Source organism: Acomys minous, assembly GCF_964271855.1.
Source record: "Acomys minous genome assembly, chromosome: 6".
Classification (NCBI taxonomy): Eukaryota; Metazoa; Chordata; class Mammalia; order Rodentia; family Muridae; genus Acomys; species Acomys minous.
In genome coordinates, this window is record NC_140487.1 from 30,243,399 (window position 1) to 30,262,766 (window position 19,368).

Sequence of the window (19,368 nt, forward strand, 5' to 3'; positions counted from 1 at the left end):
AAAACTGGGTGTGGTGGCACACACTTTTAATACCAGCACTTGGGAGGCAGAGGCAGGTGGATAGATATGAGTTCAAAGCCAGCCTGGTCTACAAAGTAAGTCTAGGTCAGCCAAGGCTACACAGAGAAACCCTGTCTTGAAACACCAAAAACCCAAAACAAAAACAAACAAACAAAAAAACAAGAAAAAAATGACACATAAAACTGAAGTAAGGTTCAGCTGAAGTAGTTAATTTGCATTAAACTACCAAGAGTATCTAGTTTGTTACAAAGTTTTTGTAAATGAAAGTTGAATATATAACTAAAGAATAACATATCAGTAACAATATTAATTAAATATCACGAAAGCATTTTTATACCTGAAGAATAACACAGTTTTACATTTATCTATTATAGAGGTATATGAAAAATGAACTTGCTTTTTTATGATCTCTTTACTTTGTGTTTATTTTCAAGTTGATAATTATGAGACCATTAGCACACCTTAATAATCAAAGAATATTGTTAATATTTTTAAACGCTTGTGTGCTATTCAGAGAAAGATTTTATCATATTAGTTGTTTTGCTTTGTACATAGAGCAATTCACTTTAAGAGTATGGCAATTATATGTTATCTAGGAAAAAACAGTATGAGGTGCTTTCTGTCTCATTGACAGAAAACAAACATTTTGTAAACTTTAATTGAAAGGTATTCCCGAAATTTGTGGATAAATGGATTGAGCTAGAAATGATCATAATGAGTGAGTTTACCCAGAAGCAGAAAGACTCAAATGGTATATACTCACTTATATCTGCATATTAGCCCAATGGGCATGTCCCACAAAAGCCTTCACTTACCAGGAAACTGAGACAGAGGGAAGGACATTCTAGTGGGACTCTAGATGAGAGAAGCATGGGACAATGGCAAAGTAGAAGGATCCAGAGGGTCCTCAAAACCTACAAGTAGAACATTATGATAGGCAGAGTTGGGCCCAGGGGTCCCGCTCAAACTAAGGCACCAGCCAAGGACAATACAGGCGGTAAACCTTAAACCCCTACCCAGATCTAGCCAATGGACAGAACACTCTCCACAGTAGAGTGGAGAGTGGGATATTACTTTCTCACATACTCTGGTGCCTCACCTTTGACCATGTCCCCTGGAGGGGGAGACCTGGTGGCACTCAGAGGAAGGACAGCAGGTTACCGAGAAGAGACTTGATACCCTATGAGCATATACAGGGGGAGGAAATCCCCCTCAGGAACAGTCATAGGGGAGGGGAATAAGGGGGAAATGGGAGGGAGGGAAGAATGGGAGGATACAAGGGATGGGATAACTATTGAGATGTAACAAGAATAAATTAATAAAGGAGAAAAGAAAAAAAAAGAAAGGTGATACATTTTAGCATGGTAGCCTTAGAATTAAGCAGGCTTGGGTTTGAACCTTCCCCCTGGATCCCTAACCATTAATCTGAACAGCCTTGGTGTTCTGACCTGTAAAGCGAGGGCAACATTATTTTTCTCTCAAAAATATTGACAAAACTGAACATGCTGTGAATTGAAAGCATCACAGCAGAGGCTGGCTGCCCGAAAGCACAGAATGGTACTCAGTTAATGTAGTTTCTCTTTCTTGTCCTCCTATTCCCATCAGGGCTTTTTCCTCTTTATCTGCTGGTAATGATTCTTCTGTTATAAACAGAGACTGAGAATCTATGTAATTTCAGTAGCAGAACATCAAAAGTTATGGAATATTGAACTCAGTTAGTTCATTCTGGGGTTTCCAGAATTGCTTAGTCTTCAACAATTTTGTTAAACCTGAAGGCCCATTGTAGATTTAGGTTTGGATTTTAGAATGCCTTGCACAGTTCGAAACATGTTCTATACTGGAAACATTGCAAGTTAAAAAGAAAGCTTGGGAGATGCCCGGGTGGATAGAATAATAGCAGGGCGAGTGTAAAGCCAGATTTTGGGTTCCCCAGAACCCACATCAAATTGTGCCAGGGCTGCTAGCCTGCCTCTAGTCCCAGCACACAGTGAGCTGAGGCAGAAGAATTCAGGGAAATTGCCTAGCTAACTCTCGGGAACTGGTAAATTCTAGGTCTAGCAGACCCTTCCTTAGTAAGGGGAACTTGAGGAGCAAGGGAGCATCTGAAGTCAACTTTGGGCCCTCTCACAGTTATACAAACACACACACACACACACACACACACACACACACACACACACACACACACACATGCACTGCACATGTAAACATTAAATTTTAAAAGTAAGAAATATATTAAATTTTACAATAAAATCTTGTTCATCAGACGGTATTGGAAAATAGCAAACACTTAATGGCCATTAAAATAAGTTATAAATGTGACTTTATTGGATATCTCACCATGAAAAATAATGACATTTGAGCTATAAGAGGCTTGCCTGTGTAAAAATCGAACTATGTGATGAACATGGATTTTTAAAACTTGCATTTTGTAAGGAAATAATTCAATGTCATGTTTAGCTATGTTCACTGATTCAGACTTTATTCTTATTTCCTGAGTTGTGACTGAGCGAGTCACACATGAATGATCATTTGACATGATAGACCCCTTGTTTCCGGACAAAACGATGAAACACAAACCGCTTTGCATAATAATGGCAGTACCGTTTGTTGTAACATGAAAATTATATTATTGCTGCTTTGCTTCGCTCGCCTCCCTTCAATTAAATAATACGTGCTTGGCTTCCTTTTGTCACAACACAGATGGCGAGTTGTACTCTGGAACTGCCGCGGATTTCATGGGACGAGACTTTGCTATCTTCAGAACACTCGGGCACCATCATCCCATCCGGACGGAGCAGCACGACTCCCGGTGGCTCAACGGTATGTTGTACGGGCAAGAATACAGGGACAGAACTTATCACCAATTGTCTCTGGGAAATTTTCCTTTTATGGGACACACAGTGCTTTAGATTTAGTCAGCTGGTAAGATAGTGGTGGTGACCTCACAACCGTGGGTGTGAGAAAATTGGGAAAAAAAGAAAAGAAGATTAAAACCTCAGGAAATATTTGTTTTGTGCCAAATTTGAAGTTTCTCAGTAGTCTACTGTGGAAAGAAAGGATCTGGCTTAAAGCTGCGAAAGGGGAGCAATGGAAAAAGTCTCGTCTTTTAGGGACATCACAAAAAGTCTGAGGGATCGTGTTTATTTTCGTCCATAATTGTGGTTATTGTTTTGAGAGCATCATTCCGAGCCTTGGCATAAAAAAAAAAGTTTTCTCTGCTGAGTACATTATATTTTAGTGCTTTCAAATTTTAAAGTGAATCTTACATCTCAAAAGCAAGCAAGAAAACAAACAAAAACTATCTTATTTTATACATAAGGAAATGAAAGCCTCCATATACATAGCCCTGTGTAGATATGTAATGAGATTTCAGTTTCCCCATGCCAAGCATTAGTTTAACTTGTTGAAGAATAGACGCTTTTTGAAGAGTGCTCTCCCTTTTTCTTAGTATTTAAAACATTTAAGCATTGTGTAAAATGTTCAAAATGTGCACCTTAAAAAAATAGATTGTAAGTCATCCATGTATATTAATAATTAAACTGAATGAGTATGTATATATATTTACCTCTAGGCTAGCCTGGTCTACAATGTGAGCCCAGGACAGCCAAGTCTGCACAGAGAATCCCTGTCTCAAAAAATAAAATAAAAAATCACTTCTATTTTTATATATTTATTTATGTGTGTGTATGTATGTATGTATATATGCATATAGGTATGTATATATATATATCACATCTATATATACATTTATATATATTTGTGTGTATATATGTATATATACACACATATATAAAATCACATCTATCTCTAGATCTCAGTAAAATGTTAAATTTCAGTTGAAGGTGGAATGATTTTTTTAATGAGTCCTTTACTTCAAAGTGACCACTCAGATCTGCCAGGCATGGTGGCACATGCCTGCAATCCCGGCACTTGGCGGGTGGATCCATGTGGGTTCAAGGCCAGCCTGGTCTACAAAGCAAGTCCAGGAAGCCAGAGCTACACAGAGAAAGCAAAGCAAAACAAAACAAAACAAAAACAAAACATCAGAGTAACCCCTCAGATCATCAACTACCCTCCAGTCACCGGACTCCGCTTTTCCTCCCACCTGTGGCAATGCTTCTCCTTGTGCTAATCCTGCACATGTGTTAGAAACAAAGACACAAACTCTATCTCAGACATGTGTTTGTTCTGTCTTTTTAAAAATTACATTGTTACTTTTCCTAAATTCCCTTAATTTATGTTTGTTTTGCTGTTGTTGTCTTCTTCAGTGTTTACATATGGGTGTACGTGTGTGTAGGTGTGCATGTATGTGTGAGGGTGCATGTGCCACATCATGAGTGCTTTGTGAAGGCAGGAAAATTGAAGTGGTTGGATTTTTCCTTCCACCATTTAGGGCTTGAGAATCAAACGCAGGACATCACACTTAGCAGAAACCACAGAAACCACTTTTACCCCTGAGTCATCTATCCAGATGTCTTATATTTCTTTTTGACAAAGTGTCTTCCCCTGACCTGAAATTTTGACCCACTGGACCATGCAAAATGTGTCTTTTATGTACACTTAAGTTCATTGTCTGCCTGGGACTTTTTATCCTCAAGATTTTCCCCACTGTGAACTGACATCAACCTAACTTTATTCTAAGAGCCTACCTCATGACTCTCTTCTTCAAAGTCCACCTCTGATTTTCTATAGTTTCTCATCCTGCTGTATTTAGGATTTGCTCTGCAGCATTTTCAACTAGACATGACCACATTTTCATAGCACTCACATCTTGCTCTTCCAGATTTCTTCCTCTTTTGGTTTTGGCTGCTGATTGTTCTTTTATTACAGATAAGCATGAAGATATTTGTGACTCATAGGACTAAAAGAGCATTGGATGTACAGTCACATTTCCACCCTACTAGCAGTGCCAGAGCTAGAGAGATCCTGAATCCTCATAGAAGTTGAAAGTCCCAGTAAAGAACAGAGGGATTGATGACTTCATGAAAAGGGCATGCTTAAAGCTTAAAGAAAGAGCAAGAGAGAACTGTACAATACCCACCACCAATTATTAAAGCAAGCATGATGTAGGGGCAAAGTTAGTAGAGAAACCCCCTGTTTAAAATCTCTATCTGATCTGTTCTTAAATGGAAATATTTGTGTGGGAGTGAAAATGTTTGTTTTTTATTCAGGAACAAAGCGTCTTTGATCTACTAAGAACTTTAGGAGTCATACAGGCTTTCACTGTCCATGAGAAACAAAATCTGATTAGAAGATGGAATAACACAAAAGAGAGTGGAGTATCCATTTCATTTTTATGGCCTTAAGGAAAAAAGTCACCCAGCTAAAGCTGCTTTCATGCTGCACACACACACACACACACACACACACACACACACACACACACACACACACACACACGTTGACAGCTGATTCCAGAGAATTTACGCTGTGGGAAAACACATTCATTGTCCACAGTTCTGTACTTCATCTCTGTAAGTGTGTGGTTCATTTGAGAATTCAGTTATCAGTCTCTCAGCACTAAATGTGAGAACTGATTTTTTCCAAATTAGCAGGAAGGTTCCATCTGACGGGGTGCAGAAACCAGATTGCTGTGAGTGTGCGGATGCCGGTGTGCTCATGACAGGACCAGGGGACTGTGAAACACAGGTTTTGAGAAATCAGATACATGACAGAAAATAAAGAATGGAAACATAAAGTTTATACATTTGTGCATAAGATGAATGACTTTTGAGGCCTCAACATAGACTAGAGAATTATCATTATTGCCAGATATAACATATTGCCTCCTAAGACATTTTTCAGGGATCTTCAGGGCTATAAGAAATTTGGGTGCACATCTACCCTGCATTTTGCCAACCAACTTACTTCTCTGGGTGAACTAGTGAATTAATTTTAGGTTACTTAATTTTTGCTTATGCTAAAGAAAAACAAAAATACAAGTATCTAGAATTTGATCTTGAAATGTCTTGAGTTTTTAAGTATAGCCTCAATATACTACTACTTCTTTTAAAAATCACATTTTTATAATACTAATAATAACATGTCTAATCCAGTCTGAACAAGAAAGAACTGGAAGAAATCATACTTTGACATACAAAAATTAAAATATTTTACATCTATGTAGGTTTTCACCAATTAGCATATAATAGCTGTGCTCACGTTTTAGACCAAGGCCTAATTTAAGTTTCCGAGTGATTAAAATAATTTCTGAATTCAGATACACAAAGCATGAGTTTGACACGTGCTAAAAGTCATGTTTTCCCCATGTGCTTCATAAAGTCTCTCAATATATCACAGTTTTCAACTTCAATTCCAATTTCAGCTTCTAATATTTTAGAAATTAAGTCAACTTTTTCTGTGTATATTTGTGGTTAGAAAACAAATTTCCTCTGTTCTTAAGGTAATCATTAGCATTCCGTGGGCTATCTAGTTACTTTACTCTTTTAGCCATTCATTAGACTAGATGAATGACTACCCCACATTTTTTTTTAGTTTGATGAAGACTGTTTTCCACATTGCTCATGTCCTTGACTAATACTGGACTGCTGTATAATTTCAGTGAAACTCCATCCGCTTTAGAAATGATGGTTCTCCTTGACTTTGACCCTTATGTGTGAGTAAAAGATAACACCGACTACTTTCTATAATTACTACGAAATGAGAAGGTATACATAGCAATGAATAAAAGGCACAAAGACTCCGGGCCGCAGCAACCTTGCTAGCTAGCTTTGTCTGTTTTAACACATTCCTCTGGCCAGGGAATGCTGGGGAAATGTGTAGGGCACCCTCTGTCAGGGGTTATACGGGAGTGAGGGTGAAAGGGCACCCTAATCTGGCTTCAGTACAATGAAACCACACGCATCCTTGAGAGAGCCAAGGCCTGGTGAACACAAACAGACCTAATTACACGCCCAGAGTGTGAGGCTTTCTCATTCATCGCAGGAAGACCTGTTTTCTTTTAGTGGAATTTCCTAAAAGGATCGTGCCTGTGGATAAACCAGCCCACTTGTTTTCTTTTCTTTCCTTTTTTTTCTTCTTATTCTTCTTCTTTTTTATTCCTGTAATTGAAATGGTATGCAAGTCATCATCGACTTCCTCCCCCAGCCATAGCAGGACTGTCTGCCCTCACAGAAATCAGCATAACTTCCCCTGTGGTCATGTACTAGGATATTGCACATTCTCTAAAGATTCAAATTTCTCCACAGGATGCATTTTTAGAAAAATAAAACCAAGAAACATGACTTCAAATAAACTACAAGGGCACAGATTAATATTGGAACCAGAGACCAAGTCCTGAATTGCCTGTAAAACACTTTTAATAAACAATTTTAATCCTAACATCGTTGAAGACATAAACCATGTCAGAGGTCCAGTTGCATTTTTTAATAAGTAAAATGAATTACCTATTTTATATAATCTCAGAATTCTCCACGATTGCATTTTTTTCATTGTTTCTGTGGTTTTAGTGAATGAGTATATTTTTTTTTTCCCCTTTAGAGGAAAGCATCTGCATTAGACTTCTTCTATGGTTATATGAAAGATGCCGCATCCAGAAGCTCAGAATTCATTTAGTTATAAAAGCAACCAAACCAAATCAAACCGAAAACAAACAAACAGCAACAATAACAAAAACAGAGGGCTGTTTCCTGGGGGTGTGTTAGTTCTCCCTAGGGTTGATCCATCAAAGATTGTTCTTCCACACTTATGTAAATGTGGGTGCAGTCTATTTGGGTCTTGTCTAGGCATTTGTGTTGTCCAGACTTTATGGGTGTAGCTTCCCTGATGAGTTTAGGAAATGCACTCTCACAAAGACATCCTGATCTTATAATCTTTCCATCCCTTCTTCCATGTTCTCCCTTAGTCTTACATGTGGGGGTAGTAGTGTTACAAGTAGATCAGTTGGGGCTGAGCTAGCCCTGAAATCATATACATATAGTAACACTATCATTAAACTGACTGAGCATATTGTTTTCCTTATATTTAGTAACACACACACACACACACACACACACACATATTTATAAACCAAATTTTTAAAAAGAGGCCAGACGTCTTGAATTTGGGTATAATCAAAGGGGATCTGGGTACATGGAAAAGGCTGGAGAGAAAGAAAAAAAAAGTGCTGCAATTATAATTTAATTTCAAACTTATTATTAAAATATTAAAAAGGAACATAAAATTCCCTTTAAACATCTGAAGCCTATATGAGGATAGTAGCAAAGACTCAGTCCTCCTTAACTTTTGAGTTATATCTTCAGAGAGTGTCCTTTATATTTTTAGTTGGCAATGCTAGCATGACAGTGTTAGTGTCAGGAATAAAAACTATGTGTTTTTTTCACACATTTATTGATAAACTTGAATATTTAAGCCTGAATATGTCTTCATAGTCACATATTATTTTTTCTCATGAGTTGATTGCAAGAAAAAATGTACCTGACAAATGTACCAATCTCCAATAGTGTAATCTGCTTAATAAATAGATATACATGATGAAATTGTTCAGGCCTTTAAAGGAGGATGGGCTCAACAAATTCACTAAGCACGGTTTGCTTTTAAAGAACCAGAAGTTACCAAATAGCAACAACACCAAAACCCAATCACTCATACTACACTCGTATAAAACTTATACACTATCATAAGTATGGTAGAAAAATTATTTGTTTCAATCTTTATAAAATATACCCAAATAAAACTTTGAAGATATACTATTTCAATATTTTAAGTGATATTCTAAAAAAGAATGTTCTCAGATTTGATGTATCATTCAATGTCGAATCACTTATTGACAAGCTAATGAAATGATAAGATTATAAAATTATGTAAGCAGTGTTATACTTACTGAAAATACTCAGTTTTTAAATTATAATTGCATGAAACAGGATGAGATGATAGCTTAGAAAATTCTTTTAAGCCCATTTCCATCTTTTTCTAATTTTTTTTTACACTTTTCTTCATCTTGATCTAAGGTCAGTTTGAAAAATACTGCGCCTGTCTGTCCCAATTTCCTCTGCTGGTGTCACCGCTTTCTGATCCTGGTTGGCTTCAATAGGGATTTACTGTTGACTGGGTAATCCTGGTCCTCTCTGCAGGGGCATCAAGCAAGAGATTTACCCAGAGAAGTAGATGCCATGACAATGCCTGTAACCATGGTGTGACTGGCCTCCCTGACATGGCTCTCAAAAGCTTTCCCTCTGAGAAGACTGAAGCCCGTTTGCAAATTAATTAGTTTCTGGCGGCAGCTTGATTGTTGACCCAGAGTTTGTAGAGTGGAAAAACAATCAGATTAGTGTGCTCAGGGTAAAAGACCAGTGCATACTTGCGTGTGGCTTGCTCAGCTATTGAAGCTATGAATGGAGGGAAACAAATTCCATTCTGAGAAGGCTCAGCAGAGGTTAAGTATGATGAGCCTGGAGATCTCCAACTGCAAGGGCAGTGGAATTAACGGATTTTAGCCAGATAAAGCAGGACTAGGGAAATCGATGCCATTAAAATTCAATAGCAGTTTGGTAAAAAAAAAAAAAAAAAAAAAAAAAAAAAAGCCACTTGTTACATTTTAATCATCATGACTGTGAGGAGTAATTTGACAATAATAATAATATTAAATATTGTGTGTAGGTTTGACATAAATTATTTAAGAACAGTTTAGGAGTTTTCAAGGTGGAAGGTAATTTATTAGAATCAAGCTGTTGTGATGGTATCTAAATTTTAAAAGTTATAAAATAGCCTATTTTTTCAAGGTTAGTAAAATATACACTTAGCCTACTTTAACTATTACTTGAAGTATAATCTTTAGAAGCCTTATAAAAATTAATCAAAGACATGAGTCAAAAATGCTGATTAAGGAGGTATATATTCTGCTATTTATTTATAAACGTTTCAGTCCTAAAATACTATAGGCATAAAAATATTATAGGTAAGCATTCTGAATAAAATGATTGATGATTAAATTTTACTTCAACCAAAATGTATTATATCTACTTTTATAATTTGCATAACATTTCAAGCCATATATAATTCCCTTTTCCTGATACAAATTGTTGATAACTCCCTAAAGACTATGTTATCTGTTAAAACTCATTTATATCTCAACTTAAAACAATGCTACATCCAGGTGTCATGGTCTACCCAGTGCATTACTGTATAACTCTAGAGCATCTCCCATATTAAATATTACTATAACCAGCTCAAATTAAGCTGATGGGACTCAATTTTGCTATTTCTTCTTTAATTTATACTTTTACCACTCTGTGGGTGGATTTTACATATCCCCACTTTGAGCTCCAGGAATGCTCAAGAGCATGTTTATATTTATCAGAGGCCCTATCATCTGGGCTCATGAAGAAAAGAAACTCTTTAATGAATCTGCTTCATAAATTCTGGAGGTAAACTATATCAGTATATATCACAGTCCTCTTAATTCCATATATGGATATGGGAAGAATTCACTCTACGTCTTCAATGTACACATGACTTATTTAAGAGGGGGCAAGCACTATTTCCTGTTGTTTACCTGTGGCTGGGTGAGATAGCCCCTGTGGGTACCTAAAGAAGAAAGTAGTAATGTGGAGATATTGCAGGTAACACACTAATGCTGACAGACTGCACATCCTCACACAGTACCAAAGACAGGCTTAGCTATCATGGCCTTTCTTAATCGCTCACATTCTTTTGTTTTATTTGATAACTCCTTTTGTTACATGAAGCACTTAGTAAGCTAAAGAGCAGTAAATGTTTAGCCTTAAAAATAAAAAATAAAATCATATTGTACTTTACAACATTATCAGGCTTTTTTTTTAATGAAGAATAACCATGGATAAACTTATGACAATGTGATTTTAATGTTAATTGAGTTCAACTGTGCACAATATTTATTGCTTTCCTACACCACTGAGGTCATAGTCTTTTGTTTTTTTTTTTTTACTCTTTTAACATATTCTAGTATGAGAAGATAGTAGCTGTCTATGTACCTCAAGGAAATCCATCTTTTCCGCTGCCTCATACTTTACCTTTTAAATTTATTCCCAAGGAGACATTCCTAAGCTTTGGAGTGGTGTTAAGATCCTGGGCTGTTCTGAATATGCTGTCTCATTTGTGCCTTAACCCAGCTCGGCAGGCAGCTGGCACAAACTATGCTCAAGTGCCCCTTCCTCTTAAAACAAACAAACAAATGAAAAAAATGTACCTTTCTCAATTTTATGCTTATGAAGATTGTTTATTAATTAATGTATATAATCTATTTTGGAAAAAGGAAGGATGGTCATCAAACACACACACACAAAAACCCAATAATATCCATTTAATGTTAGTTGGTTTCAGAACACTGTGGAAAATTTCAGATTCCACACTAAAAAAAAAAATTCCTTAATACATCAATCACTTTGAATGTAAGCTTCTCCCACGAGCTAAGATCTATCTCAAGGAAATGCATACATACTTTTCCTTAGCCTGAGTCTACAAGATTTTTTAATGATGCTCATGCATTCTTTGGAAATGTATCTACCACCCCTTACCTTCCAAGAAAATGACTTTGAAATTGTTTTCCTGATAATATTACTAAGAAACATCTGTGTATATTAGGTGCTCTAACAAGGAACATTTCAAGGCACAGTGTTTGAGATACCATTTGATTGAAAAAATTAGCAAGTCTCTTTTCTCCCAAGTTCTAAGCAATGTACTGTTTATAGCATGGAACTTTTGTGTTATCCATATGTGTTGCATTTGAAATTGCATACATTTGGTATTATGATTATTTAAAACTTGTTCAAAAACAGTGGTTTCCCATGAATATTAATTACAAATTATTATAGTAATTTAATAAATTAAATGGGCACAATGTCTTGCATTAGAAGCACAGTCTTCACTATTTTGCATGATGATTTGTTAAAGAATAACTATGTTTGGGTTCAATGTAGGCTGATAGCATAAGGGATCCATCAAAACTGTGGCTCTTCAATATGTGAATAAATTTGTCTACATTCATGTAAAGCCAAATACTCTTTTTTGTTCACTTAATGACTAATTATAAAGGATTCTAGGGTTTCCACATCAAAAAGAGCTGCCCTTTTTATATATCCATAAAATTCTAAGAAGAATATGCACAGAAAATTGGTGATAGAAGATTGATTTTTTTTTCTTTTGAGATCCACACAGCCTGTTTTGCTCACTATATAATAGTAAAATTACACAGTTTTGTTTTCAGCTTATATACTGTTCTAGGACCCATTCAGGAATTAGTGAATCTTTGTCGCATTGTTCATAAAAGTTAAGCAGAAAGAAAGCTAATGTCAAATGGATGTCAAACTTCCACAGAATTAGTGCAACCATATTAAGAAAAAATAAATGAACTAGTTAGACCTACCTGCTAAAAGACAGACCCACTCTGTAATTCAATTTTCACACGTACTCTGGTGCCTCATATTTGACCATGTCCCCTGGATGGGGAGACCTGGTGGCACTCAGAGGAAGGATAGCAGGCTACCAAGAAGAAACTTGATACCCTATGAGCATATAAGGGGGAAGAAGTCCCCCTCAGGCACAGTCATAGAGGAGGGGAGGAAGAGGAAAATGGGAGGAAGGGAAGAATGGGAGGATACAAGGGATGGGATAATCATTGAGATGTAACAAGAATAAATTAATAAAAATAAAATAAATAAATAAATAAGTAAAAAGAAGAATTTAAAAAAAATAGTAGATGCAAGGCTTGTTAGGCAAAGTCTTTAACCCCAGCACCCCAAGAGGCAGAGGCATGTATATCTCTTTGACTTTTTTCAGTAAGAGAACAGTTTGGTCTACATAACTAGTTCTCAACAATGTGAATTTGAATTTCTCTCTCTCTCTCTCTCTCTCTCTCTCTCTCTCTCTCTCTCTCTCTCTCTCTCTGTGTGTGTGTGTGTGTGTGTGTGTGGTGTGTGTGTGTGTGTGTCTGTCTGTCTGTCTGTCTGTCTGTCTGTGTCTGTGTGTGTTTGTGAATTACTAAGGTAGAAAGCAAAATGCACTGATTATGACAAAAACCTTACTTACTTTTGTATAAATTAAAGGAAAGTCTTATTATACTACCAAATTACTTTATTGAATATTTTACTAGGTTAGGATGGGTCAACTAGACAATTGGTCAATAACATTAAGATTCTGATCAAGAGCCGGGAGGTGGTGGTGCAGGCCTTTGATCCCAACACTCTCCCGGGAGGCAGAGGCAGACAGATCGCTGTGAATTCAGTCTCTGCAGCAGCCCCCTCCTCTGCCTGGATTCTTTGCTCCATTGGTCTCCTCCTGGAGCTCCTGACCACTGGGATCATTCTTTAACAATGTGGTAGAAACTGTTAAGTCATTACTCTTCCGATTAATTGGAATGTTTAAATGTTTGCCAAGGTGTGAAGGCACTAGAGAAAATTAAAGTTATTAAAGGACATCCCTTTGTGACTTTGTTAAAAAAAGAAAACAAAAAGAAGAAAGAGAGAATGCAAGACAAGACAGGTTATGAAACAGTAATGCCTATTTCCTAATCAGACTTTTGTGTTTGTCAGACAACTATAATAAACACATCATCAAAATGAAATGTCTATCTTCAAAAGTTGAAATAAGTACCAATGAGCTATGACATAGTTCTCTACCTGAAGGTAGAAATACCTTTGTAAGGTAACTTAGGTTGCACACTTGAGCGGTTTCTTTCAGGATTAGAGAATAATGAAACTTTATTGGAACATGTCTTAATTCCCAAACCTACTCAGATCTTCATTTTGTAACTGACCATATGGTTGTCAGTAAAAACCAATTAAGATACTATGTAATATGATATTATAAGAACTGCATTATTAATAGGAAGTTAGGAACAGATAATTTGACAGAGATTAGCCTATCAATTTCAGTCTACTACTCATCAATTTTTAATGTGCATCTTCAATTTCCTGAAACTTAGTCTCATCACTTTAAACAGTATTTCCACTTCCTGTATATAATTGGGTTTATTAGCCACCTTCATTTAGCATTAGCTATTTTTCTCAATTCTTGTTTTTTGTTTTGTTTTGTTTTGGGTTCTTTGTTTGTTTGTTTGCTTGTTTGTTTCTGTATCCTTCTACAAAGCCTGGTAGTAATAAACGATCAATCTGTGTTAGGCACCAGTGTGTTGCTCTGGGTAATTTCTATTTCCTGCATGCAGTATGTACTCACAAGGTACTAAGATGATCAGAAGAAACAGAGTTGAGTAACCTTCCAGGATAACATCAGAAAATGAACCCTAGAAGTACTGAGTGCTTCTATGAGATCATAAGCATGTATTTCTAAAATGTCCTTATTCCTAAAAATACAATAGAAACTAATAATAGCCAATTCTATATAATAATTTCATATAGAAACTATCCATTAGTATAGAACAGCTCTAAACACAATAATTACGCCTAGGCTTTTATGATGCTACAATTATAAGAAATATAGCCAGAACATGTTGTTTTAATTTTCCTTCACCCCTTAATAAACACTCAGTATAATATCAATTAAAACTGTACAGCTAATGAAACACATATATACTAAGAAAATTCTGTTTTTTGACAACCAAAATGTTGGCTATGATTAACTCATTATTGTTTTATGTGTTGATTTTAAAGCTTCAACTTACTGTAACAGTGCATGGAACAAATTATTGAACCTCTGATAAGCAATCCTGATTTTAAAAAAATCCCTCTAAGGAAAGTTATAGGAAAAATTGGAGGATTTCATGATAGTCAACACCTTCTCCCAATGTGCCTTTAGATTAATATGAATTAACCGTCTTCCATCAGAATCTGCTCAGAAATATTTTTTTAAATAATTATAAGGATGAAAAATAGGAATAGTATTTTTAAAACAAGTATATATATATATGAAATATAAACAAAGCTGCAAGTATAAACATTATGTTACAACTTAAAATGTTTGTATTTTGATATTCCAATTCAAATTATATTTGCTAGTGTGTTGTTAAATATGTTCACTTAAAAGTGACATGTCCAATAGAAGAAACCAAACATTTCAAAATTGAAAAAATACAACTAAAATTCTATTTATTTTAGTTGATAGGATACAAAAGTATAAAAAGTAATAATGTATTTTAAATAATAAGAGACTAGAAAGTACAAAAAATACTTAGTGTGAAACATGAAGTATTGTTTCTGAAGAAAAAATAAGATCTTTCAGATTAAACAGGGCATGAAATAACTGTTTTCTGCAATATCAAATTACTTCAGAAACTGTGCTTGGCGTCTTTGCCTTCAATTTCCTTTGCTACCTAATTAGACATTTTTTTAGAAATCAAAACTATTATTGCCTCTTAAGAACAAAAGCCATAGAAACTGCTAATTATATTGTAGTTAAATGTGATTTTCTACTGAGACCTTGACTTTCTGGTATTTTTGAGAGCATTTTTCTGACCAGAAAATGATAGAAGGGTGAACCATCTCTGGTGTTGTAATCAGAATAATTAAGCTCTCGGTATAACAACACTCAAGCTATTACAGAGTTGCCAAAGCACTTGTCAACTGGAGGTGACCTAAATCTTTCCTGGTCCCTGAATCATTATTTCTTGATATAAAGCAAGCCACACTCTCTCATGGATATCTTTCTTATAGTCAAGGTGGCATGGGCTCCAGCATCTAGGAAGGCAAGGTCCCTTGCCAGTGTTGAACTATATAATGAATCTGTAGACTCTGGCTGACCTGGGAAAAGGGTACACAGGGCAAGCAGAGCTTCTACAGCTGTCACAGTCTTCACATTCTCACAGAAAAAAAAATATGAGATTACGTGTGCAGAAAGGTTTTAGCCAGTAATTATTAGAATGATGTGGAAAGTAGTATTTATTTATGAATGTGTGACTCAAAAAGCCAGTTTTGATATATGAATTACTTTCACAGAAATGTTATGTTTAGAAATTAAGGACATGCCTATATTTTAGGTGGCTCATGTTGGTCCTTCATGCTGTGTTGCTTACTTACTTTGCTTGTTCATTCTGGGACACAATTACTCTTCATCAACCAGTTTGTCATTGGATCATGTACAAGATATATATGATCAAGAAAATTGTGTGACACCGTTATAGAAGAAGTAAGCATAGACAAAGATGGAAGAGATTTTTAAGCCATTCGTGTTTAATACTAAGGGTGTCAGTGCTTGACCCAAAAAATGCTAAGAATGAATATATTAATAAGCACATGAAGAACTAAGTGAAAGTAAGAAATGAATTCTTACATTATAAGGATACTTCTATAATAGGCCATATCTTCACTTAAATATTGAAAAAAGAAAATATATGGATGCTATCTTTTGTTCAAAGTTTAAAAATAAGATGAATTATTTTTAAGTTGTTGATTTAACCACATTGACTAAGATTTGATAAAAAATGTTTTAACACGATATGAGGGAATAATGAACACAAATTGAAGTTCTTACTCCACAGAGGGACACTGTTAATCCAAGCGAATTATTACAATTACTTTTAAAGCTGCATATGCTTATCCGAGCAGCATCTCGACCTTTGGGGGTCTCTGTTTTCAGTCTTAGAAGTGAATGAAATGTGGCAAACGAAGGTGAAAGGAAGTGCTTAAGTGTTGTTTTTCCTTTTCAGAGGATTTAAGCCATAGTTGTACTCTGTCTTCTTGGTGTGCTAGGGTGTGTGTGTGTGTGTGTGTGTGTGTGTGCGCGGCGTGTGCCCAGGCACACATTATTTGCTTAATTAATCATGGAAACATAGAAAAAATGAATCACACACTTATTTAATAAATCAGAGTTAAGCATACTGTCTAAAACTGTGATGGATATTCTGGCAAAGGAAAGAAAAACGTGCTTTAATTTTAAATGAGGTGAGTTAGAAAGTGTCATGTTTCTTGAAACTCTACCAAGTTTTCTTTAAGGGATGGTTTTAGTACTGTCATTGATTAAGTGCAATTATATGAATTCCCTCTTATCATGGAGCTTTCTAAACAAGGAGCACTATTTTCATCAGAAAAAAAAGGTTTGCCAACATACTTCTCCTCAAGTTCAAAGTTATTTTTAATTGTATTTTTTATTAAAAAATTACTTTGTGATCTTGGACTCCATTTGCTGCACAGTATTGCCTTTAAAGCAGAATATATTTTATTAATCTCAAATATAAGAACATGATTATCTCTTCCTCCAAACATTAGTGATTCTATTGAAACAGGGTGAGTATAAAGTATGACTTTAGTCTTTGAAATTCTTAAATAAAATAAAAACCAATGCCCCAAAGTAACTTGTGTGTGCTTTCAAACATTGTAAAATAATTTAATCTTTTCTTTCTAGAAATTACTTACTGCATGAAATTCTATTTTATTTGATCAAATCACTAAACCATTTAATCTAATCACATACTACTTTATACTCAATATAACTCAAAAGCACAGCATGACTGGTGAAAGTATACTTGAGGTCAAACGTGCACATTTATTGCATGAATTTAGTTACTGAAGGTCTAATAGATTTATATATAACATATTGCAGTTTCCTGCAGGTAAGAAGGCATAAATATGTACAATTATAAGGCAAGTAAACATTATAGTTGAGGTAACATGATTATGTACAATGTTATCAAAATAATTCTCCTCTATATTTGCAATTATAAACCATGATGTCTGAATGATTGTACACAATGTTCTTTAAAATGTCAGCCATCACATTTCACTCAGATAATCTGCTGAAAAGAATCATTCAAAAATACAAGGAGTAAAAGCATAATCATGTCATGCCTAGAAAAACTGTTGAAGAGTTTCTTGGCTTATTGATAGTTAGTACCCAAAATAACAAAACCAAAACTTCCATACAAGATGAGAAAAGAGAGCGTAGACCAAAGCTTAGAAGACAGTAACTGCAAGGTATCAAACCATTAACAGTAAAATTAAAATTTTTATCTGAACTTTGATATTTCTTTTTTAGTACCATAAGAATTCTTAAAATCCACCTTGTACTAAGCCCTGTGATCCTGCAGTTTACTGTGTTCACCATAATGGAAAACTAATCCTAGGACAACCTGACAAGAATAAGTAAAATAACAGATTTAAAATTAAAAATAAACATTACAAGTCTTATTGTTTAAAAAAGCAACTCCACAACTATTACGTGTCACTAATTTCTTTTTGAGAACTGATTTGAGCACCTGACAAGATATATTATGCAAACATGCTTATTTGGAGGCCCGTGGTATAGTTCAGTGCTAAAACAAATGTGGAGTATATATAAGGCTGTAAGTTCATAACCCAACACTTTACTGTAAAACAGCTTAGATCTCTCCCTATATTTTTACTGATTTTGAGTTTATTCTGTATCCTCTCTATACTCATGCACCAGTCTCCATTCATCAATAATCTTTCTTTTTTAAAAAATGAAGCCAATGTAGTTTCAGTACTTCTACATATTATGAGATAAAATCTACATCTAGTTAAGTATCCAAACATATGTACGCTGTTCAGAATGTTGACAAGCGCTATGCTTTGTGGTCCTTACACGCTTGATTTTTTTATTTTTAAGTGACAGAAGATAACCTAGTCCTACCAAAACATGTACTAAGGAGAATGGGAAACATAAAGTGGACATAAATATATTAAATAATGGTGAAATATTATCAATGCTAGAGATAGTTTTTATTTTGATATGAATAAAAGCATTACAAAAAACATTGCTAGAGTGAAAAACTTATGAAACAAAATCAAGACGCAAAACATAGATATAAAATGTCTTTAAGAAGTATTTCCAAAGTAAAGTTGATAATAAGATGGCAGTTGTGATAGAGGAAAAGTTGGCAGGCTTCTGTGGTTCACAGTGGTGCACTGGTAATAAGAGCTGTCTGTAAGGAGGAGTAGGCTGGGGAAGGTGAACATGGTGAGTTATTTTTAAACAGATAACCACATGCATATGATCAAATATAGTTGACCGTCATTCCGTGCCATGGGTGAACAGATCAGGGAATTGGGGATTAAGTTGGAATACCCAAAATAATCTGTGGAGAAGGAAAGCAGCACTTTGCCCAGTACACAGGGAAATTTCAATGGTTTCCTTCCTACGTAGTTTTTAATCCTTCACAGTTTTTATGCATGCATACGTATCTTTGATTACACCAAATGCAATTTAGAAATGAACAGAAGGAGACGACTAAGTGCACTCACTGTATAAAGCAGTTTTTGACAAGTTGATACTGTGGCCCACATAGATTTGATTTGGCTAAGAATCTGTTTATTTAAGGTCTAGCACTACAGGTGAAGTTTTGTCTCTCTTAAGCTGTTTGTCTTGTCATGTACGTATGGACAATAATGCCCACACGGTCTTGCCTAGCTTCTGATTTATTTTAATAGCTCCCTTCTTTGT

General features: G+C 35.3%; 1 protein-coding gene across 3 annotated transcripts in view; it reads left to right on the plus strand.

The window, feature by feature from the left end:
• Window positions 1–19,368, plus strand: part of SEMA3A (semaphorin 3A) — a 460,613-nt gene that overhangs the window by 380,941 nt on the left and 60,304 nt on the right. For all 3 annotated transcript variants that reach the window (XM_084786809.1, XM_084786811.1, XM_084786810.1), the window contains one exon: window positions 2,725–2,844. In XM_084786809.1, the coding sequence (XP_084642935.1) occupies window positions 2,725–2,844 (120 nt within the window). The remainder of the gene's footprint in view (window positions 1–2,724; window positions 2,845–19,368) is intronic.